Source organism: Callionymus lyra, chromosome 15 (genome assembly GCF_982586985.1).
Source record: "Callionymus lyra chromosome 15, fCalLyr1.hap1.1, whole genome shotgun sequence".
Lineage (NCBI taxonomy): Eukaryota > Metazoa > Chordata > Actinopteri > Syngnathiformes > Callionymidae > Callionymus > Callionymus lyra.
Genome location: NC_141832.1, coordinates 20,026,970 through 20,052,348, shown reverse-complemented (window position 1 = coordinate 20,052,348; position 25,379 = coordinate 20,026,970). Strand labels below are relative to the sequence as shown.

Genomic DNA, 25,379 nt, shown 5'->3' with positions numbered 1-25,379 from the left:
ATCAGTTTAAGTTCAATAAAAACCCTTAATCCTTGAATATTGAGACATTAACTAATCTAAAGTGTCACTCATCACAGCTAATGACACGTTGCTCAGCTCAGGAAGGATCTTCAGAAAATTGAAAACTTCTTTCTCCTGGAAATGCGGCTGAACTTAACCGTGGAATCTTATAGGAGGGAACACTGACTCCTCCTCCACGTTTAACTTTGAGATCAGCAGGCTTTGCTGTAATTGCTCAGGGATGAGAGCGGCGTCTTCCCATCAGCCGATTGGCTAACAACTATATCCCTCCTCATCCCGTATGTAAATCCCCAGCAGAGGATGAGCGTGTTCACCACCTTCCGTTCTCAACCTTCCATTGAAATACTGGAATCATTTCATCTAAAGATTTTTCATAAATAACTTTTTTTTTAATCTTTCATCTGAGTCGTCGTTCACATAACAGCAAGAATGACTATTCGAACGACCCGTCCGGACCGGGTACAGCATTTCCGGCCTGCTATACATTGTTTAAAAAAGGTACGTTCATTTTTAAATCTGCTCCATGACATGACAAGTAAGACCTTAGATGAACCACAAAGCTGTGTCTGTTTTTATTAACTGAAGCAGTTCATTAGATTGTGTTGTCTTTTTGCAAACATGATTCACTACTTTGCTTGTAAGCTGAACAGCAGAACATATTTAATTCTACCAGGAACCTAATTGGCTTTAGTTAACTTTCTCCTGATGCACCTGAATCATCAGTTCAGTCGACTTAACCGTCTCTACATGGTTTCTGGATGTTAGACTACGTTTTCAATTTGAGCTCAAACTCAATCAGATAAACGTTGTTTATTAACTCGATTTGTGCAAAGAAAGTAATGAAAGTAAGTGAAAACAGGAGTTCAACTAGTTATTTATAGCAACACGTACTATATTTACAGTCTATCAAAGATGGCTTTGTTTTCATCAGTCAGCCTTTAATTCCATCAGTCAGCCTTTAGTCCTTTTATGAAAGCACTGACTCAGAAGGACCAAAGAACAAAAGGTCCCGATTGTCTTTTCTAGTTCCAAACAAAGAAGAACCTCAGAGTCCGTGTGACTTCATCGATCAGTGTCAAAGGCCATGAATTCATTGCACTCCCAGATGTACCTGTTGCTAGCTCAGAGGGGTCAAAATGACCCTATCGTAGAGAAGCTTTGTGTCATGCACCATAATCATCCTCCACTATAGAGCTAGCTCGATAGAGTGATTTTGGCATTTTTGACAAATGTATAACCCAAAAAATCTGAAAGTCTGAAAACATCAGTCAAGTCAAGTTATTTTATAGTCAAATATGCTTGTATTAAGAAATACAGCATAAATGAAGTTGTGGTCCAGGATGCCAAACATGAATACGGTTGAAAGAACAACAGACATTAAACACATAAAACAATTAAAGACTTAACAATTAAAGACTTAAACAGACATTAATTAAGACATTCAAGAAAATAAATAAAAATATATCAAAATAAATAACCAACAAACTGATATAACCCACAAACTTAAATAATCAACTAATAAACAGAATATAAACAAAAAACAAAGTTAATGCACAGGTAGTGCAAGCAGAGGTGAGATCAGGAATACAGAGACACATTTTCAAACAATTCAATATGTGTAATAAAATTCGTTTATGTTTTAATGAAAGCAGCAAGACGAAACATTTTTACATTCTAATACATTTTTCATATTTTCTATAATTATGGGTTTATTTAAGAACAGTTCCTAGTTATGTAGTAGAATGTTCTAGCTATTATTTTAACAACGTTCTTCACTATATAACATTTTCTGGAAGATCTTCCCAGAGTCTGTTAGTGCCACTGCTTTATAGTAGTTTTTACTGAGAGACTCTCAACTTACCATGAAAATAAAAACAAGAAACTCAAACAATAAAGATCTTGCATTTTGAACAAACGCACATGCAGTGTTTTGGGGGGAAAAAGCAACAGCATTGTAGTTACACTGCTCTGACACTTGGTGGAGCCAGTAACAATGTTTTCAAGCTTAAATCTGATCGACAGGTCATTTCAAAATGAAAAAAGTGTTGATTTGTTGTGTCTGCTGTGTGTTTGTGAGAAACCTACTGTTTAGCAGTTGGCAAAGATCTTTACCAATTAAGTATTAAGTAATTAAATATTATTTGTAAAGGGTATTTCACAGACCAGGGTCACAAGTCGCTTAAACAACAAAACAATACACAGTAAAAAGTACATACATAGGCCAAGTACATACAGTTAGACCATATGGGAGATAAGAAAAACAGCAAATTATGTATCACTTTTTAAAATTATATTAGTCTTTAGTCTTAAATAGTCCCTACTTCCAACGCCTAAAATACATTTGGATTACGGTCATATGATAATGTGGATTTATCACTCCTTATAGATGTAATAGGTTCTGATAGAGGATTGAAAATAACGTCTGTTAGTAACTTTTATGCATTATTTTTATGAATCTATTATAAATGATTGTTGTTTAATTCTGTCATGAGCTATTTAACTGGTTCGACTCTGGCTCTATAAGGTCCAATATTTAATGTACACAACAACAATAACTTTGCCTAAACTTGCTATTGTTGGACAGTGGATACGTCACCACAGGATGAACCCAAGACTATCATACCCTGTGATTGACTTTATTCTCTCTATTTATCAATGGTGAAGGTATGTCAATCAAAAGTAAGACAATAAAAAGAGATAAAGAATTCAATTAAAACCAGCTGGTGGCAGCATGGGGCCGTTGACACTACTGTTGTGACACTGCCTCCACTACCCTTTGGTTTATTACATTTTCTAAGTCACAAGAAAAGACTCCAATGACAACAGCTGGACAGAAGGTGATAAAAGTTGAGAAAAGAAAGTTGAAAAAACAAAAAAACAAGATTTTCTCAGTTCTGTTTGGCTTGTCTAGACGTACATGCATGTGGTTGAAGAGTAAAAAACAATTCCAAAGTCAAAGTGGGGCTTGTATGTGAACGAAGTGTGTCGAAATGTGATTCCATCAAACTCAAAACTGGTCCATGGTTAGTCTCTCTGTTTGGGGTCTTCGTTTACCTTTAATCTCAATAAAGACCCAGTGGATGAGAAATAGTCCTTTGGACTAGACGTTCAAAAACATGAAGCTAACCCACGTGTGAACAAGATAAATCTGTTATATCACTTTGCACTTCTGCCTTTTCTTTCAGTTGGAGGCCATTGTTGTTGAGATGCAGGACCAGAAAAGTGGGGTCAAAGGTTCAGACCAGAAGCTCAACGTCACCACCATCCCTCATGTCATTGCTGGTGAGGTCAACATACACGCGTGCTCTGGTCAACAACTTACTTATTTATAAAACAAGGTCAATCCAAGTTGTTGCCTGATGTAAACATGTTGAAAGAGCTTAAATTCTTCAAGATGAGCTAAACCTTACTTAATGAAATCGGCTTTTTAAATTCAAACAAGAAGTCGATCCCACCTGTGACCTGCGTCTACGCGTCTCTTTTCCTTATGTGTTGTTCCTGCCAATTATTTTTGAAATGAATCTCTGATGATTTTTTCTAACATTATTTTTGATTTATTATTATTATATTTACAACCTCCTGCAATCCCTTCTACATTTAGGGTCCCACAAGTACATCTAAACTACTTTTAAAACTAGTTAAACCCCACATTACTGGCGTCTTATTCTGTTTCAACGGAAAGTTTCACAAAACATTGACACAGTAGTTAAAGGATCCTTTAGAAGATTAGAAATGACACAAGAGAGAGCACAAGATATGGCATTGATTTGTTCTGTTGTGTTCGGTGTTATTGTTTCACTGATGCTCATTTAATTATTACTCTTCTTAACTCCATTGTTTTTATTTTTCAAATCACAGAACTATATTTTGTGGTGCAGATGTTATTACTTTTGAGGAACCAAAGGGAGTTTGAGACTCACATAATCTCAACTGTTGTGAAGACAGTGTTTACAAAACAAAAAGGAAGGTTCTTGTTCGGTCACTTTTCTCTTCCTGGAAGTCTTGAAAAAAGTCCTCTCACTTCTTGAGGTTTAAAGGAAATTAATAGAATCTCTGCACAATGCAAGTTTTAAATATTAGCTCGACAGATCTACTGTATGTCACAAGTCATGACTGTTCAAACTGAACCCAATCACATAAATAAATTGTGCTGATTCAACATTTCATTCAGAAAGCTTTGCTGCTTAAACAAATGATCTGTAAATTGTAAATCACAAATAGTTTACTTTCTTCTAAAAGCAGTTATTTTTATTATCCAAAGTACACAATTCAGATGAATCGCTTTACACTTTTTGTACTGCAGACTGGTTACTTTATATTCACAGACTGACCTTATGATAAAAAACAAAACAATAAAGATAAATTAACTCATTGATTAACTCATTGTCACTAGTAAACAGGTATATTTTCTTAGTAAACTTAAATGAAACAAGCGTCATAGGGTAATGTTACTGTAATCTTTTTCAAAACAAAATACATTTCAGACATTAAAATGAATAGAACAGATTATATACTGTAAGTCATGTTTAATTTTCCGTGAAGCCTCGTAACAAATGCCTCAAGGACTCGTACCAGTCCTTTATATATAAAATTTACAAGCACAAAACATAAATTAAAATACACGACTAAGAAAATAAAATGTTCAATTTTACATTTTTTTAAATTAATTAAATCAATGCAGGGTTATAATGTGGGTTTATTTCCCGAATGGTTGAAAGTACACTTTACAAATACATCAAATATAAGGCGAAATCAAATGTACTATATGTCCATACGGTTTAGATGAAATAGTTACATTTTCATCTTGTTCAAGTGAAAATAAAATGTAATTATTGTTGTAAAATGTCCTAATGAAATATGTCATAGGTGTATTCTGCAGCAGAGTCCATGACGAGGCAAGAGAGTGACGAGCAGTGAGGCCGACACTCTAAGCTGCTCACGAAGCTAAATAAGGAAGTGAGCAATAGGATGAGATATGTTCAGCGCTTTAGGAAAACTTTTAATCCGGTCAAAGGGCAGCAGGTCAAAGGTCAAAAAATTAAATAAATAACTTATGGACTAATCTAAAGCTTGTCTTAAATATATTAGCAATACTAAGTAAAATACCAAAAACATGTGTGTTAAAAGTAGGTCAAATGCACAATATTTACATTTAGCTTCATAAATAATACAAACGATTAGGTAGGTAGGTAGAACTTTTCCCTGTTTAGTATTGTCGATTTGACGCTTTTTCGTTTTTACATTTTTTTCCTGCAGTTTGTTTCACAGTTGTCTTTTTCATATATGAATCAGAATAGTTTGTTTTTGTTTACAGAAGATGACATATACATCCTTCTTCGTATATATCTATATCTATATCTATATCTATATCTATATCTATATCTATATCTATATCAATATCTATATCTATTTCAATATCAATATCTATATCTATATCTATATCAATATCTATATCTATATTTATATCTATATCTATATATATCTATCTATATCTATATCTATATCTATATCTATATCTATATCTATATCTATATCTATATCTATATCTATATCTATATCTATATCTATATATGAAGAAGATATAAGAAGTGTATCTGTGACACCTGTGTGTGTCAGCTTTCTGGAATCAAAAGCTTAATATCTAAATCCAAGGTTTTTTATCTTTTTGTTTTTAAGGCATTTTATTTTTGTTTATTATTTGTCCTTACATTGTTTGATTAAGGTACAAATAATGACATATTAACTATATCATTTTTTGTAATTGATCTTCTGTATGTTCCTACTCTCCTCTGTGGTTATACGTTTTCAGAAGGGACTTATAGAGCAAGGTTTTGGATACAACCAGTTGAATTGGGTTTTCTTTACAGCTCATTTTTGTGCTTGACGTCTACTAGGACCCGTTTGATACACATTTGTCAATTAAAAAACTAAACAGAACATTTGAAAGAGGTCAGTGGCTCGGACACCTTCTTCCCTCTGGAAGTGTTCCAGAAGTGTCTTACTGGGAGGAGACCTCGGGGCAGAGCCACAGGTTTAGAATTGAGGTCACTAGTTCAGATGCTGCGTGGCAGCCTACTGCCATCATTTTGTGATTAGTTAAATGAATGACATAACAATTGTGTTCTCATGTTTTTAACATACAAGGGTATTTTTTGCAGGTAAGGACATAGTGGCATGGATCGCCAACAAGATGACAACCAGTGTGGAAGGTCAGTGAAGAATCTAGTTGAAGAAGGAAATAGATTGTCGACTTATTGTGTTCTCTTGACTTGATCACAGAGGCTCAGGTTTTTGGTACCATGCTGGTCGCCTACGGCTACATTTATCCCTTGCAGAACCACAAGAAGCTGGTCTTGTGCAACGACGACAACCTGTACCGCTTCCAGGTGCGTTTTAAATCCATGACAAAGTTTCTATGCAAAACCTGGCAGGCTTTATCCACACATTGACACACTCCCAAAAAAGCATATCTTGGCTCATACATAGTAAATGTTAATGATAATAATAATATATTTCTCTACATTTCAGACTCCGTATTTCTGGCCGACACAGAAGTGGTTTGCCGAAGACACTGACTATGGTAAGAAGATCCGACCTGCTGACATGAGCGAGAGAACTACTGCTGAGGCTTTTCTTTATGAGAATTCAATGAGGAATTTGTTTTTTTCGCAGCCATTTATCTGGCGAAGAGGAACATTCGTAAGAAGGGTCAGCTGGAAGCATATGAGCAGGTATGAGCCTGGCCCGAGGGACAAGAAATCCCTTGCCCTTGATTTAACATGAGATTTTTATAACTACATTTTTAATACATTAATTCTGTAACACGTCTGGCTAAAATGAATAACTAGCCTGCCAGAACAGTCATTGTTAAGTTTGGGTCATCTCATTTTATTACTTCTGAAAGCCATTGTCGTGTTTTTGAATTGAGGTTGTTCTTTACGCTGCCGTCACCAACTTCTGAACACTGATTAACTGATGCCACGTTTACATGCAGCAGCCTCAGTAATTCAAATTGATAAACTTGAACTTAAAATCTGCAACATGGATGGATGGATGATGGATGGATGGATGGATAGAAATAACACAAAGACATAAAAGGAAACCAACATAGAATAAAATCATCCTTTCACTGAATGAGTCCCTGAGTCTATTAGTGTTTCATCTGTGGAGGAGCATTCGTGCTCCATCTGCTTCTCTGCTCACTGACTTATTTGATTTGTTTCTGTTACTGTGGTTGGACAGGCTCATTACAACCACCTCCATAACTGGCTGAATCACAAGTGGGACTTTATTGTCATGCAGGCCACAGAGCAGTACAAGTAAGTTAGATGTGATTTATTTGACTCATTATGTTTGTTGTTAGTATGAGTAAATACAATTAAATGATAATATCATACATGGCATTGTTTTTGATGTTATTTCAGAAGACTGTGTTTTGTTATTTTCTTGGAAGTTGATTCAAATGATCACGTAAAATAAACTTTGGAAAAATAAAAACACATTTTTCTAATGCACATTAGCACCTTTTTAACACTATTGACTCTCTCATAGGCTAACTACTTATTTTTGGATTGATGTACCATATGGCTTCACACATTGGGGAAATTTAACTTAAATATTAAACATACAGTACAAATAATAAGAAAATATATACATAAATATATATATAAAACATATTATAAAATGGATTAAATGTTCATAATGCATAATAATGATAATAATAGTAGTAATATATATTAAAGTAAATACCAAATAATAGATAAATAATGATGGATATATCAACAACAAAAAAACATTAGTAAATTCATTCATTCATTCATTGTCTACTGCTTTATCCCTTACCGGTGGAGCCTATCCCAGTATCATAGGGCGAGAGGCAGGGGACACCCTGGACAGGACCCCAGTCTGTCGCAGGGCACACACAAAGACAGACGACCATTCACACACATTCTCATACCTATGGACAATTTCCCAAAGTTATCAATCAACCTGTTTGTTTTTGGAATGTGGGAGGAAAAATAATAATAAAAAAAAATGCTAATTATACAGAAGTAGTAAATTAAAGCACTATATATTTTTTAAATAATAACATTTTCTGATATCTATATAATGCAGTTTGACCTCTGCCTTGATCCAACACTTCAACCACTGACTCTCTCGCACAGAGCCGGGAAGGAGAGGAAGAAGCCGGACCGTGTTGTGTTCGACTGTCAGGAGCGAGCGTTCTGGATGGTGAACAGACCACCAGTGAGTGTGTACGACTCCGTCCACGACATGTCATCATGGTGAGCGGAGACGATAATGTTGCTCTGCTCTGTCTTGGCCTAGAGGCGCACATTCAGCGCCGTGGACACCGGGCCTGAACGTCTGTTCGACCCGAACACAGAGCAGGTAACAGGTCAGTAAACATGCCTCGTGTTCTGGAGATGGATCACAGCATTCCTGGCCAATCTAATGTAGGGTTTTATAAACAAAGATGGTGCTCAACGTGTCTGTGAGCTTAAGTAGGATCACGTTTGAAGCCCTCTGGTTTGTAGATAAGATGATCGCAAATGCGTTCTCTTTCACATCTTTGACTTTTAGTCCAACAAAATATGAGCTGATGGCTTGTGCATGTAAGGTAGTGGTGGTTATAGATCAGGTCAGAGTGAAGGAGGTCCAAGGAGACGCCTGTGAAAATTCAAACATGTACAATTTTACATACATTTAAACCATGTATTAAAAAAAACAATTAACACAAAAATAAACTAATGTTAAATGTTATTATTATATATATATTCTTAAAAAAAATACTTTACCCTTACATCGAAAACTTGTAGCTTCATCATGCCTTCAGACAATTCTGGTAAATCAACGATGACCAACTAGCAAACATTCAATGGGTTACGAGACAAAAAAGGGGAGGAGCTAAATAAATATATTAAAGTATATGTATTTGGCACTATTATTTAGAATATGAGAGAGAATCACATGTTTGGTCCAGGTTAAATGCAAAATTTGCAGGATGTTACCATCATCACCCTTTGTAATGGAAAAAGAAACAAAAGCTCTAGGGGGCGCTGCTAAAGACTTTGGTATCCAGAACCCACAAACACTTAAAACTATAGTATTGCTGTGATGATGTTGCATTTGTCTATCACCTGACAAACAATCTATAAACACAACCTTATACTGACCTGTTTTCTACAAAACCAATGAAAGTGTCGATTACAACAAATAAAAACAAAAAATAAAAATCATAAAATAAATCCATCGCAACAATAAACGTCATTCTCAAGATGAAATGAAGGACCTCTAGTGTGTTCTAATTTATTTTGTTCTCCCACAGATTCTCCTGCACAGAGGGGCACGAGAGTAAAGTAGCAGTTGTGTGTTAGTTTTGCATCAATGATCCAGTAACCTGTCGTGTCACACCTCTTACTTTGTGTCGTGTCATATAAACCTGTGTGGTTTTGTGTGTTGTTACTGAAACCTACAGGTGTCTTTGTCCACACATTGAATCACTGTTTTCAGGCTATCATCGTAGTTTCTTCCCGAAGTTAATAAATAATTAAAAATACTGAAGACAATCCTAAATTCCTTGACTTGGAGTTTGTGAAATGAAAACTTTTTCTTCTAAAAACAGATAGACTGAAAATGGTGAATCAATAATTACATTTAAAAACAGTTTTAACTTTTTTTCTTTCTCAACAGAAAGTCTCCTTCGATGAGTACAGACGAAGGGTAAGTGTTTTACAAAATCATCTTGAATAGTTCTATTTATTTTAATGCTGTAATGCTGTATTTTAGTTTGGCCAAATATCAGAGCAAAATGTTATCGTTCCCTGATGGTCTATTTATTCATTTTTAGCTTCTTGTTAGATTTTTTTTTTTTTAATTACTGTTGACTTTGTAGTTTTAGTTACAGTAACAATGAATCGAAAATTAATTTAAACCAGATTTTCTTTTTTTGAAGTAATATATTCGCCTTTTCAAAATATCATTAAAAGCAGAGGTCCAGCAGAGGGCAGTAGCGTACAAGGATTCCTTGTCTTATACGACGATCAAGATAATAATTTAGATTTATGGAAGTAAATATGTGCAGTCAGACTTTAAATACGAATTAATAGCAATGAATATATTTGAATTGAGTTTTTGCATCTTATTGTTAATGCTGAATAAATGTTTTTACATTCAATTTAGCTTTTGTTTTCTTTTATTGAATTGTTTACTGTGAATATTCTTTTATTTCTTACACGTTTATTTTTACACTGAATTAATTTATACCTTGAAAAGAAGAAAGAAATTTGCTTCAAAGTCTGATTTTGATGCTATTAAAATTAAGTGTTGGAAATTCATCTTTTTTTAAGTCACACACACTTACTTCCATTCAAAACTCATTTTAGTTAAAATAAAGGTTAAAAGGTTGTGATCCTGTGTTGAATAAAGCATGTTCTGAGCATCACTCTTATGTCTCCAGAACATCTTCTACCAACAAGCCATCATGAGGTCAAAGGTCAAATCCAGCGTGTCCATCGGAGCGTAAGTCATGCCCTCAAAGTGCATGTTATGATGGCATGAGTATGTTTCCATAGCAACAAGATCGATTTCTAACTGTGACCCCACAGTCTGGTCAAGTACATCACGACGTACAAGAACCACGACCCCTTCCTGGCCCCCTGCCTGCCCAGCAACCCCTGGCTGACCGACAACGACTCGTACTGGAACCTCAACACGAGGAGGTGAGTCAGTGGAGGGTCTCCCCTGGACCTCGGAAACCCATTCGGTCGACCTTCTGTGCATCCAGGGTGGAGGTCGCCACCAAGATGCGAGTCGAACGCTGGTCCTTCAGCTTGTTCGAGCTGCTCACCGACCTGCGAGGCCGAGACGACTTCAAGGTCTTCCTCAAGAAGGAGTTCAGCGGTGAGTCTGAAATGAATGATTGAAATTAACATTTTAAATGTTAAAACTTAGGTTTAAAGAAAACACTTTTTGGCATTGGATTAAAAAAAATGTATTTAATAGTTTTATTTATTGAAAGGTTTAATTTTTTATTTATTTATTTAATTAAAAAAATTGAATATTTTCAAAATGACCTTTTTTTACACATAGTTTGATATTGTGTTTCCAATAATTATGATCAATTTAAATTAAATATAATTAAATTGTTACAAACATTTGGTTGAACTATTAGAAAATGTGTTTTTGAAGGTTTGGAATTAGACTATCAAACTTGTAAAAAAAAAAAGTAGAAAAGTCCAACAAATATTAAAACAATTATGGTGAAAGTATTTATTTCAAAAACGTTATTTTTATTAAAACTTGCTTTTGTTTGTGTGTAACAGGGGAAAACTTGGCATTCTGGGAGGCTGCTGAAGAGCTGAAATGGGGCACTGCATCCTCTATGTCCTCCAAAGCAGAAACGATCTTCAAGTATGTTCATTGAGGAACTTTCAAAACTTACTTACTTACTAATGTAAAAAACTGTCCTGACTCACTCACATGATTCAAATGTTAAAATCTTTCTCTCCGAGATGCAGTTAGTTCCTCATCATGATGATGTTTTGAACTTATTACTTAATAAAGTTCTCCCGCGTCTGAAATCTCAGCAAACGAGAGGTTACGAAAGCAGGGTCCATTATGATGTAATATTGGCTTCACTCACTCCTCCAGCCAGCTGTAATCATGCCCCGCTTTGTTTATACAACGTGTCCCGTGGAGGTGGAGACTTCTGGGATTGATGACATGGTGACAAACCTTGATGCTTGGCCAATCACAGCATAGTAGGCGTAACTAGATTTCATCTCAAGAAAGTGTTTTTAGTGGGCGGGGCTTAAACCCATTTTCTAATGTAAATATTTCCATGAAAAGAGAGTTTTGTACAAACCGACACATACTGATCAGTACAATAGACGTCCAAGATCCATTTAAGACACACTTAAATCCACACATTAGTTGACCATTAACACCAGCCAATACAAACAATACGTTTTACCTTCAGGACCTTCCTGGCCCCCGGCGCCCCCCGCTGGATCAACATTGACGGTAGAACGATGGGTCTCACTGTGAAAGGTCTGGATCATCCTCATCGTTACGTGCTGGATGCTGCACAGACCCACGTCTTCTTGCTCATGAAAAAGGTTTGTCCAGACACAAAACATTACTTGAATAAAAACAAAAAACGGCTGTTGATTAAAATACTATGATAAATTAAAATTACATTGTTAATGTATCACAACACAGTCAATGTTTAATTTGACTTCTTTTGGATCCCAGGATACATTCTTCCGTTACCTCAAGTCTCCAGTCTACAAAGACACCCAGAAGAAGGCAACAAACCCAGAACCCCACAACTTTAGGTAAGTCATAACACCTGATCCTAATATTCTGATCGCATATTACTTTGAATTTCTGTTTTTTAAAAACGCATCACAGGAGAGAAATTGTTGCTTTAAATATGTTCATGTTTGTGCCTCATCTCAGCCCATCCCAGCTGGAGCAGAACGCTCAGAGCCGGAGTCCAGGGATCCATCCCATCATCCAGTGGAAGCAGGAGGAGGAGGAGAAGGCCAAGGCAGCTGCTGCGTCGGCGCCGGTCGACGTCAAGGCCATGATGAGCAAAATAGACAGAAAGAAGTAGAAGGATGTGTGTATAAGTGTGTACTCTGCATCTTTTAGAACTTGAGTTATACCTGTGGATTTGCTCCACCAAATAAATGCGGAGTGAGACCCAGATATCTTAGAAACATATACAAATATATACTTTTTTCCCCCGCCAAATTTACTTTTTGTCCCAAGTAAAACCAAAATTATCAATTTATTTCCCTAAAATCGACCCTAAGTGGGAACATAAATTAATCCCTCTGTGTGGCCAGAACATTTGTGGATACATTGAGATAAATATATATTTGACTTATTTAAATCAGAAATAATATTTAATTAAGAATAAAGTCCTCAAACTAAATTATCAAAGTATATATATTTTTAGCTATATTTAAGTGCATTTTCAGTTTGTTGTTGGCTAAAAAGTCAACGATTCTTTAACATTACAACTTGAATAAGAAGTACATCCTGAAAAGTGAAATGTGAGCAATTATTATTATTATTATTGAACCAACAAAGGTTTTCAATAATAGAAGAAATGGGAAGACGATCCTCCTCCGTGTCTCACCTCATCTCATGCAGACCTTTTATTGTTGCACTTACAACAAGTGACCAGTAGATGGCAGTGTCTACTGCATAGATAGGTTACAACGTTCATTATCAACTGCATTGATCAACAAGCCATTTTCAAAAGTGTAGATGCCGTGATTCAAACGGAAAAAACACACAATAAAGCGGCCAAATCGTTGATGCTAATTCCTAAACATTTTGTTTGTTGTAGTTATACATTTTGTGTGGGTTTATGATTTTTAATTTGAAATTACTCCTGGTATGATTTCACATTTAACCCCCGGTTGATTTATTTTGTTCATCAAATGTGGCCCTTCTCATAAGAAAGTTTGGACCCCGCTGTTCTAGACTGTCAACATTCCCTCCACCTAATGGTTCTCATGGGGGTTGATGGGTAATAATGGAAAAGGCTATACGTGATGAGAGAGCAGTGTTCAGTGTAAGGTAAATAAACCAATGATGAAGCTTCATTAAATGGTCTGTTCTCTTTTTCAAAGCTCACTAGTTGGCTCTCAATTAAAAAGAAAAGATTATTTCATAGTGTGTCGTCTGGACTGGAAAATAATGAAATTAATAACATTTCTGTACTCAATTTTAATCACTTTGTACTTGAAATTACTCGCCAACACTGATCTGTCTCAAGTTTTTATTGAAAGAAAAGAAAAAGACACTGCGGCACCTTATTCCTCCTTCATTATATTATTTATCCTTTAATTCAGTATATTTTCCATAGAAGCTTAACATTATTAATATTATTAAAGCAGCACTAGGTTAAAATGTAGTTTAACATGGTTTCTGGCTCCCCCCAGTGTCAGAAGAGTGGAACTTTGTCGTCGAGACCTCTGTTGCTTTGTTGCCACATTCAGCATGTACATTCATGATGAAACTTTTATACGTTTTTGGTTTTATTTTCCTCATCATATGAAAACACCGTTTGGAGATAAGTTTGGTGGTCACATGACACTCAAACATGACACTCTCCAGACGAAGTAATATAGTAAAGAAAAGTGTTAAAATAAAACAGCTTCTACTTCATGAGTCATGATTAGAATCAAACCATCATCACCAAGAAAATATGGATAAATAAGTGAAAATATGACATAGTGCTGCTTTAAAGTCTGATGGTACGACAACATCTTTCAATAACCACATGATCTCAAACAGAAACTTCAGGTTAAAAAAAAAACATCACGCAGGAGACATCGATCCAAAAAAAACCCCCCAGTGATATTGATAAAGAATCTTAAAAAGTCCAACACGATGAGTCGTCACTTTCCAGAGAGCCAGCTGAGCTTGAACAACGACGGCGCCGCCGTGTCCTCGTCCTGATGGGCCAGCTGTCGGAAGAAGCTGCCGGGCCTGACGCTGTCGTCGCAGACGGACGTGGTCGCGGCGGGAGCCTGAGAGGAGACGACACGTCGGTCATGGACTCGAGACTCGTTCAGAGACAGAGCGACAGAGACAGTTTTGCACCGACACCTCAAACCTCCACAAATCATTAGAAACTTCATTACAAACTCATGGTTAAACACCGGGAGGTTAGTGAGCAATACACGGGAGCGTTAATGATCACACTATCTGGGCTCCAGCACTCGTGATTAGACACAGGACAGCACTGCAGGTACACTCGGGCTCTAGTGTCTACACACAGACACACACTCTGGATCCACACGGATGGACTTGCCTGACAATCCTGGACTCAAAATCTCTGCAGAGGCAGCAAGTGGAGCACACACACATTTATACACATGTCAACCAACAGTCTGTGTGTGTCTGTCTCATTGTGTGTCGTTTTTGTCCAAGTGCATCCGTCTTATTGTGTGTGTCTGACTTGGTGTGTGTGTGTGTCTTATTGTGTCTTGGTGTCAGAGTGTGTGTGCATCTGTCTCATTGTGTACGTACTGTATATTAATGCGACTTCTTGTGTGTGCATGTTTCTGTCTAATTGTATCCCTCTAATTGTGTATGTGTATTTGTTTGTCTTTCTTATTGTGTGTGTATGTTTCTGTGTGTGTGTAAGTGTCTTTGTGCATCCGTCTAATTGTGTACGTGTATTTGTTTGTCTTTCTTATTGTGTGTGTATGTTTCTGTGTGTGTGTAAGTGTCTTTGTGCATCCGTCTAATTGTGTACGTGTATTTGTTTGTCTTTCTTATTGTGTGTGTATGTTTCTGTGTGTGTGTAAGTGTCTTTGTGCATCTGTCTTATTGTGTACTTGTATTTGCTTGTCTGTCTTATTGTGTGTGTATGTTTCTGTGTGTGTGTATGTTTCTGTGTGTGTGTAAGTGTCTTTGTGCATCTGTCTTATTGTGTATGTGTATTTGTTTGTCTGTCTTATTGTGTGTGTATGTTTCTGTGTGTGTGTGTAAGTGTCTTTGTGCATCTGTCTTATTGTGTACGTGTATTTGTTTGTCTTTCTTATTGTGTGTGTATGTTTCTGTGTGTGTGTGTAAGTGTATTTGTGCATCTGTCTTATTGTGTACGTGTATTTGTTTGTCTGTCTTATTGTGTGTGTATGTTTCTGTGTGTGTGTATGTTTCTGTGTGTGTGTAAGTGTCTTTGTGCATCGGTCTTATTGTGTATGTGTATTTGTTTGTCTGTCTTATTGTGTGTGTATGTTTCTGTGTGTGTGTAAGTGTCTTTGTGCATTGGTCTTAGTGTGTACGTGTATTTGTCTGTGCGTCTGTCTTTTGTGTATTTGTATGTATTTTTCTGTGTAAGTGGGTCTGTCTTATTTTGTGTGATTTTCTGTCTATGCGAGTGTCTGTTTCTTTGTGTGTCTGTCTGTCACTGTGTTAATGTATCGTTGTGTGTCAGTCCATTTTTTTCTTAGGCTGTTTCTCTATGTGTACGTGTGTGTACGTGTGTGTGTGTGTGTGTACGTGTGTACGTGTGTACGTGTGTGTACGTGTGTGTACGTGTGTGTGTGTGTGTGTGTGTGTGTGTGTGTGTGTGTGTGTCTGTCACTCACCATCAGACGAGGAGTGCTGGATATCGACGCAGGAGACTTTGATTTGTGGACGTTAGACATGCTGAGAGGCAGCAAACCAAACCTACACAGGGAAATAAACGACTCAAGAGTTTTGTCTCCAACACACAAGAACGACCACGAGGGTTTGACCTCTGACCTGATCTGACTGCTGGCCAATGGCAGGATGTTGTAGGGCTCCTGCGACGACACGCTGCTGCTCCGAGCGACAAACTGCTTCTCGGATCCGGTCAGCAGCCCCAGCAGCACCTGAGGACAGTGACATCAGCACACGCTCGCCGCCATCAAACACACGTGCGCTCTCACCGAGCTCCTCTGGGACAGTCGGTTCAGATTCGTGTTGAGCGGCGGTGTGAACACATCCAGGTCAAAGGGGTCGATGAAGCCCTCCAGCCAATCACAGACCTCCTGCAGCCTGTTATAAATACCACACAGAGCTAGAGCGAGCGGCTTCTACACATCCCATCATCTGTGGCTTCTACACATCCCATCATCTGTACCTTTCATCTTTCTGGACACGAGAGCTCTTGCCGTCCTCCGTCTTGCTGCCCAGTGTGGTGTTCAGGTACCGGATATCAAACAACATCTGAAGAGCTCGGTTCTGAGTCATGGGGAACACGTCCTCCTGATTGGAAATTGAAACAATGGCAGAAACAAAAATGAATAAATAAATATAATGTGTATGATATCGACAAAGAAATACCAAAAACAAATATGCAACTATTTGTTAAAACAAGGAAATGTTGTGATGTATTGGAACAAATTTTTATACACAAGTCGATAAAAATGAGTGAAAATAAATACAAAAAAAACTATGAATCATTTATTGTATTTTTGGGACTACTCAGCCTCACCAAGTATTACTAGGGAGCCTAGCCGAAAATTACTACAGAGCCTCGCCGAATATTATTACAGAGCCTCGCCGAATATTATTACAGAGCCTCGCCGAATATTATTACAGAGCCTCGCCGAATATTATTACAGAGCCTCGCCGAATATTATTACAGAGCCTCGCCGAATATTACTACAGAGCCTCGCCGAGTATTATTACGGAGCTTCTGCAAGTATTACTATGAAGCCTCACCGAGTATTACTACGGCGCCTCGCAGAGTATTACTATGGAGCATCACATAGTAATACTACGGAGCATCACGTAGTAATACTACAGAGCATCACATAGTAATACTACGGAGTATCAAGTAGTAAAACTATGGAGCATCACGTAGTAATACTACAGAGCATCACATAGTAATACTACAGAGCATTACTTAGTAATAATACTACAGAGCATCACATAGAAATATTACAGAGCATCACTTAGTAATACTACAGAGCATCACATAATAATACTACAGAACATCACGTAGTAATACTACAGAGCATCACGTAGTAATATTACAGAGCATTACGTAGTAATAATACTACAGAGCATCACGTAGAAATACTACAGAGCATCACGTAGAAATACTACAGAGCATCACTTAGTAATACTACAGAGCATCACTTAGTAATACTACAGAGCATCACGTAGAAATACTACAGAGCATCACGTAGAAATACTACAGAGCATCACTTAGTAATACTACAGAGCATCACATAGTAATACTACAGAGCATCACATTGTAATACTACAGAGTATCACTTAGTAATACTACAAAGCATCACTTAGTAATACTACAGAGCATCACTTAGTAATACTACAGAGCATCACATTGTAATACTACAGAGTATCACTTAGTAATACTACAAAGCATCACTTAGTAATACTACAGAGCATCACTTAGTAATACTACAGAGCATCACGTAGAAATACTACAGAGCATCACGTAGAAATACTACAGAGCATCACTTAGTAATACTACAGAGCATCACATAGTAATACTACAGAGCATCACATTGTAATACTACAGAGTATCACTTAGTAATACTACAAAGCATCACTTAGTAATACTACAGAGCATCACTTAGTAATACTACAGAGCATCACATAGTAATACTACAGAGCATCACATTGTAATACTACAGAGTATCGCTTAGTAATACTACAAAGCATCACTTAGTAATACTACAGAGTACCACATAGTTTATTTTTACGCCTAGATTACATGCATGTCCAGAGAATAGAATAGAATAGAATAGAAAGGCTTTATTCATCCCCAGAGGGGAAACACACTTAAATAAATCTGTTATATAGACAGACAAACTAATCCCTCCATGTTATGCTACATGTGTTTACCGTGCTGCGGCTCTTCTGGCTCAGGCTGTGGTAGTGCTGCATGGCCTGATTCAGACACTTGTGCAGCAGCTCCTGCAGGGTGGGCCGGGGGAGAGCGTGGCCCCCCACCTTGTTCACCTCCATGCACAGCTGGAAGAGGAGCGACTGCACGAACCAGGACGGCTGGAAACACAACAGGATTCGATGGTTAGAACCTTCTCTCCAGCCTGGTGGTGAGCGAACACTGACCTGGACGGGCAGACGGATCTTGGACGTGACGGTGTTTCCAGACTCCGTCTCTTCTTGTATCTCCAGATCTTCCCAACTGGTGGCGGTGGTGAGGATGACGCCGGCAGACTCCGCGTGAAGAGCCGAGCCGAACCGGTCCAGCAGAACCTGCGGCGCCACACAATTGGAAATGTATCCAGACAAAAAAACAGGAAATACAATCAAAATGAAATTTACTTTAGCGAGAGCCGAGGACCAGATCTGATACGCATCCATGCTGCACGAGAGAAGCTCCTCCTTCAGCTCCGCCCACTTGACTTGAGCAGGATTGACCTCGACCGCCGTCCTGCCTTTCCCGAGTTTCTTTCCTATCCGCGGCGTGGAAGCGGCGTCCACCTTTTTACCCAGGATGCAATGCTTCAAGTTGGGACAGAGCTCTCCCATGGATTGGCACAGGCGTGCCATGAACAGAACCGAGCTCAGGTGGGCCGCGCTCGGGTCGGGCGGGGCGGCGGAGAGAGTCGTCTTGACGGAGGAGAGTATCTGACGAACACAGGAGAGGCAGCCGCTCCTCAGAGCCTCCTCCACCGCTGGGGAGTCGGTGAAGCGGTCGAACGAAGACACAGGAGCAGGACTCGTCTGGCCGGAGATGGTCGCCGATGAGGAATCTGTGAGGGAGGAGAAAGTAGAACAGATAAAACAGACAACGCCAGTAGAGAAGCACAGGTTTCTTGAAGGAATTTTAAGTATTTTACTTTAATTTTATACACATTTTTTCAAATACAACCATAAAAAGAAATATAAAAAATGAAAGCCAAAAAAACAAAAAAACAGATATAAAATCCATTCAATGCTGTTAAATATAAATATCATGAAAGAAATGTTGCGATAAATATTTCTTAGACCCTCGATTAAAATGTGTTGTTCTTATGGATAATCATCTGGATCTAGTATTTCTAAGGAGTCATTACTGTCAGGAGAGATCTATAGTTAAGAACAATTTAGGAAAAACACAAATAAATGACGCGTGTTGCTACTTTCACGTTCAACATTGTGTTCAGGGTTGTTAAAAAAACCTTTGTGTATCCGACTCATAGTGTCCGTCCAACAATCAATCTGGATGAAGATCACATTGTTTACTTCTAGAATTAAGTTCTATAAAATTTCGATGTCAATTTGAATCGAAAAATCGTTCAAATCTCAAACTGCAGACTCAAATGCACGATTTTTGCTTGTATTAAAAAGTGAAGAAAAATATCTTAACATATTACTTTTTTTTTTAGCAAGTTTCATTTAGATTTGTCTAGTGTATAATATTTATAATTATAATTGCAGTGATTTATTATTTAAAGCTTTCAGTTTTATAGTTCAAAAGTTCAATAAAGACAAAAAAAAAAAAAAGGTTTGTTTATTTGCAGGCCTGGCCGACAGGTTAATAGTCCTTTAATCCGTTAATTCTTTCAAATGTTGGTCGTAAAATACAATAACTTATGTAGTACCACAAAATAAATGAATAAATCACAACCTGAATTGCAACATTGGCAAAAATAAATAGTAATTACATTTTTCCACCCAATTGTTCACCTCAATTGATTTTAAATGGAAAAAAAACTCTTATACCCTGAAGATTAAGGGCCGACTTGCTAATTTTTAAGAGGGTATGACTCCTCTGAGGGTACTTTTAAACTGCATTTTAAGTCAGATTGTCACCCCTACTCAGATGCTGCTTGGCTGCTTCCCTTTCTCACAATAGCCGATCCTTAAAGTTCTTCCTCAAACGTCACCATGGTGATGCAGGAAACAGATGATTTCAATGATCTTATTACCTGTGTCCTGAGCCGGCATGTACTGCTGGAGGTCCTCTAGTCTGGCCTTCAGCTTGGTGTCCATGGAGGAGCAGAAGTTCTGAACACAGGGAGTGAGCGCTTGCGTCTTCATGGCCAGGCCGCTCCTCTGGTGCTGTTGCTGGACTCGCTGGGCCACACTGACCCAGCCGGCGTCACTGGGGAGGTCCCCGGGCGACTCGGACCACAGGAAGGCGGAAACATCCGCCTCGTACTGGGCCCCTCTGCTGGCTGCGGGTCCAGAGGTTCTGGGGGTCACCAGGTCTTTGACCGCGGACGAGAGCAGCTGCACAGAGCTGGCTGAGATGACCTCGGTTTCCTCTTTTGTGATGGCCTTTAAGAAGACAGAGACGTGTCAAGAACGAATCTATAGGTTTTTATATTCGTGACCGACCTGCAGGCGCTTGAGGAACAGCTGCTGCAGGAAGTCGTCCCAGATGGCCAGGCGGCGGTCGAGCAGTCGCTGACACACGCTGCTCCAGTGCTGACTGATGGAGTCGCTGGACAGAAGGTCCCACACGGCGTCTCTGATGGAGGCCAAACCCTTCAGGCTCTTCACGTACACCAGCAGACCACTGACACCTTGACAGATATCCTCCTTGCAGCTGGACACACAGAGCATCTCATCATCAACTGACCTTTAACTGACCTTTAAAACTCAACTACATTTTTACATTTTGTATTGAAACTTTGTTTGTTTTTTTCCATTATTTTTTCAAGATAATGGAAGTCAATCATTTCTATATTGAAAGGTTGAACCTATTTTATTAAATTCAATAATTGATGTATTAAAAGGTTACATTTATTTTATTAAAATCAATGATTTTTATATTGAAAGGTTGAATTTCTTTTATTAAATACAATAATTTATGTATTTAATTGTTGAATTTCTTTGATTAAATTCAATAATTTATATATTGAAAGGTCGAATTTGTTTCCTTATTTGATAATTGGTATTTAAAATAAAATGTAATATTTATTTTAATTAATAATTTTTTCATATTCCAATAACATAAGTTAAAAAATAAATTAAATTATATCTGATGGAAATATTAAAAATTGCTCAATATTCTTCCAAATAAAAAAATAATAATTGAAAATGTATTTTTTATATAATTGCGTATATTGGAAATCGAATATTAATCAAAAAGTAAATGATTATGAAAATATTGAACTTTTTTAATTCAATAATTTGAATAGTAAAATTTAAATTGACAAATTCTGAAATTAAATGGTTAAATGATACCAATTTTAATTCAATTATTAAAATAATAATGAAATGCTTAAAAATAAGAAAACGTTTTAATATTTATTTCAAAGATTCAATATTCTGATGGCATAGATGATGTGAAGATTAAAAAATTAAAAATCATCTTTTAAAACCAAACGAGTCTTACGTGTCGATCCACTGCTGCAGTGTGTCGCGCAGCTGCTCCCTCTGGATCGGCTGAGCGAGGGTTCGCAGGCTGGGCTGGAACTCTGTGATGGACGAGGGCACGTACTTGAACCAGCTCCCCGTACTCGTGTCTTCACTCAAGATCCTCCTGCCTTTGGCTGGACAAGAGAAGATGGTTGAAAGTGAGAAAGTCAGAAATAATATTACAACTTTGCTGTGTTCATTTGAATAAAATACTGCATACATTGCAAATTAAGAATAATATAAATTAACATTGACGATAGTAACCTATATGTAATGACATGATCCTTGTTTAGAGGTTCAACACAACAGAAAATGTAATCATAAAAACTAAAGTAAACAATTAAACTAAATAAAAATAAATGTAAATTGAAATAAAAAAAAAAAAATTGATTCGTTGAGTTAAAATTTCAAATGCTGAAACTTTTGGTTGAATTTTTGTGTTTTATTATTTTTATCTTTTTACATTTTCGTGTGCGCAAATACAGTATTTGGACTGAAATGTTGGCTAATTACCTCTTCTTTCTGTCTGGTAGAACCATTTGAACACTTTTATATTGAATTAAAAAGGCCACAAATTAAAACATTTAGATTTTAAAACATGTATTTTTGAAAAATAAGAAAAGGAATATCGAACTCTTTGTGTAAAAAAAAAACACCTATCAATAGAATAATTAAAGAAATATAATAATAAAATGCTCAAACAAAAGTTTCAACATCACAATAAATTCAATATTTCTATATTCTGTTAGTAAAAAATACTTTTTAAAATAAATGACAGCAATAAAAGTTACAAGGTTTCATTTCTGGTAGATGTTCACCTGTTGCTGTGTTGGATGTGACGTTTTCCAGGATGGAAAAGAGCATCCCAGAGGTCAGTGGAGCGTCTCCAGACCGGGGGACTCCCTCAGGAGGCAGGTAGAAGACAGCATAGGCCTGGAATAATGTCGTCACCAGCAGCTCCACCAGACTGCACACCTGAGCTTTAATCCCAGCCCCTGAAGAAGAAAACAATTACTTTAGACATGCTTCACCTCTGTGGCTTCTCACTTCCATGAATATACGCTAATGCTTATCGGTTCTTATTTGATGTTACTTGTGAAGCATTACTAGGCCCGTATGGTCAGTGCTATCAAAATGTTTAAAGGTTAAATTTAAATGTTAAATATTGAAACTTATTTTTAATGAAATGTTGTTTTTTAGGTATTTAACTCTGTTTTAAAATTATTGATTTCAATTTAAAAAATGTAAATATTCAAAATGAAATCGAAAATATTTTCAATTATAATTTAGAAATAGATTTAATATTTTGAATGCCTATAATGTAAAAATAGACTTTTCTAAAAATTAATATTTTTAGTCGTTCAATATATAAATGATTGATCTAACTTTCAGCCAATCATGCGACACTCGGGCGATCACATGACGTCGTAGATGCATTGACGCTTGGTGAATTCCTTCAAGTAACTCTGTACTCTGTTGGTAATGACTAGTGTCACTCTTATACCAACTGTATTTTTATTTAATTTAAAGGCTGCAACTTGAAAAATATTGAATTTAAAATGTGTTTTTAAATAATTGTCTGTAAACATTTATAGCAACTCATTATTTAAAAAAATGTTTTTCAATTACTGCAATCAGATAACGTGTAAAATTCAATTATAGCAATTTAAAAAATGAACTCTTCATTATAGAGGTTATTAAATTCAAATTCAATATTCTGTTGGCTCTGATATATGAACCAGACTTGACATTTGATCCAGTCCAGATCCAGACGATCAGAACAAATGTGGACTAACCGTGCTGGGGCTGATTGAGAAGTTGATGAATTGATGCTTTGCGGGCCAACAGGAAGTCAGCCAGGGCCTGACGAGGGGAACTTCCTTCCAGCAGCATGGTGGACACCAGAGCCTCGGCTATGGCCTGGTCCGACACAGCACGGCCCCGCAACACAGACCTGCTGTCCAGGAGGATGCTGGACCTGGAACCAGAATCAATCGTTCATCAAACTGGACGGACTGGTCAATGGCCTTCAAACGAAATATACCTGAAGTGCTCCGTGGTGGCGACCTGTCGGACCAGAATGGGGAAGCGGGCGAGGACGGGGCTGAAGTGGCCCCCAGACGAGGGCCCCAGCTGCAGCTGACGGTGCAGGTGGCAGCAGAGCAGGTAGAGCTGAGTGGCTTGGAGGTACTGGGAGGCTTCTAAAGAGCTCCAGATACGCTCCGGGATCTCCAGGAGGAGCTTGATCTGAGCAGCCATGATGAAGAATTTCTCCTGACTCTTTTTCTGCGTCTGGGGAAAAAAGATACAACAGTATAATAAATGAGAAATGATAAGATGACAAACTAATGGAGTGATTGTCAATTGATTTTCCTCATTTTAAACAAGGGTTATACTTCATGCATGCTCTGTCCTCTATGGTTATACATTTTAGTAGAACCTACGTTATAACTGCACAAGGAGGTGTTCCGAGTGCAAAAACTTCCCCCCAAAACCTTCTTAAGTCTCAAAGTGCAATATATTGAATCTTATTTTAATAATTAAGCATTAACAATAACATAATAATGAAGTCAAGCTTGACTCAGCCTGACGTTAAAGAAGATTCTTTTATGCCTTTTTTTTCCTTTTAATCCAGCTTTAATATTCACACTTGCAAACTAGTAATGGATAATAGAAACAACTACAAAATACAAATATCACCCAATATCTTTGACCTAACAAGGGCCAAATAAATACAGTCAAATGGTTGCGTTTGGCCCACAGGGCCACACTTAATAAAACATTTGCTGTATTTATGATGCTTTAAGGATATATGAAGATGTAAATATCTGTTGCAATACTGTGTTTTAAAGGGATATATTTGGGTTAAAAAGGGAGAGAAACTGTAAATAATAAAAGGAACTGTATGAAAACAACATTTGCACAAACCTCGTTGGGAAACAAAACATGTTCTAAATGTTTAACCACAGGTTTAAAGGAAGGAAACCAACAACCTGTGTAACGACACATGAGGAGCAGTGAGTCTGCAGGAGACCACTCACAGAAGGTAGGTCACTTATGATAACTTTAGTGTTGTTTGGATCCACAGTAATAAACATTTAATCAACTTTAAGATGGTTTCCTTCGTGTTCACCTCCTGACCGCGGCTGCTCGCGCTGCTCCTGCTCTGCTTCAGCCGCTGACAGTACTGGGTCATGTCCTGAATGGACCGGACCACATCCGCGGAACACTGCTTCATCTCCCCGATGGTGTCGGCGGCGTCGATGAGGTCTCGGTACCGCTCCCCGACCATCTGCCGGAGCTCCTCCTTCTTCTGCTCGATCTCCCCCCGCACTTTGCGCTCGATCCCCCGGATCTCCTCGGTGCTGTAGCGTTCGAACAGAACCGCCGGGTCCTTGATTTCCGAAACCCGGAGAGAGACCCCCGACCCGTCCGCCATGACTGCTTCAAAACACCGACCGCGGATCAGCCGGGGCAAGTACTTCCGGGATCCACGTAGTCATGAAACTACA

At 37.7% G+C, this 25,379-nt stretch overlaps 2 protein-coding genes across 3 annotated transcripts; one reads left to right on the top strand and one right to left on the bottom strand.

Moving 5' to 3' along the window:
• Positions 1-237: 237 nt before the first annotated feature.
• Positions 238-13,576, top strand: rgs9a (regulator of G protein signaling 9a). The gene is made up of 17 exons (XM_087808730.1): positions 238-519; positions 3,207-3,303; positions 6,180-6,230; positions 6,301-6,407; positions 6,550-6,601; positions 6,694-6,752; positions 7,264-7,340; positions 8,187-8,268; positions 8,350-8,412; positions 9,715-9,744; positions 10,481-10,542; positions 10,629-10,742; positions 10,808-10,923; positions 11,346-11,433; positions 12,002-12,140; positions 12,277-12,359; positions 12,484-13,576. Exons 1-17 carry the CDS (start codon positions 451-453, stop codon positions 12,638-12,640), a joined length of 1,446 nt encoding a protein of 481 aa, XP_087664856.1. The 5' UTR covers positions 238-450; the 3' UTR covers positions 12,641-13,576.
• Positions 13,577-13,805: 229 nt separating this feature from the next.
• On the bottom strand, positions 13,806-25,353 carry cog1 (component of oligomeric golgi complex 1). 2 transcript variants are annotated; one of them, XM_087809153.1, is made up of 16 exons: positions 25,001-25,353; positions 23,912-24,159; positions 23,664-23,845; positions 22,686-22,862; positions 21,845-22,001; positions 20,842-21,052; positions 20,430-20,781; positions 18,841-19,271; positions 18,625-18,771; positions 18,397-18,558; positions 16,661-16,785; positions 16,467-16,575; positions 16,300-16,409; positions 16,143-16,224; positions 14,858-14,881; positions 14,440-14,573 (listed from the first exon to the last, which is right to left on the bottom strand). In XM_087809153.1, exons 1-15 carry the CDS (start codon positions 25,304-25,306, stop codon positions 14,873-14,875), a joined length of 2,808 nt encoding a protein of 935 aa, XP_087665279.1. In that variant the 5' UTR covers positions 25,307-25,353; the 3' UTR covers positions 14,440-14,573; positions 14,858-14,872. The 2 variants fall into 2 exon arrangements, with proteins under 2 accessions (XP_087665278.1, XP_087665279.1); XM_087809152.1 differs by lacking the exon at positions 14,858-14,881 and having other exon boundaries at positions 13,806-14,573.
• Positions 25,354-25,379: the final 26 nt, after the last annotated feature.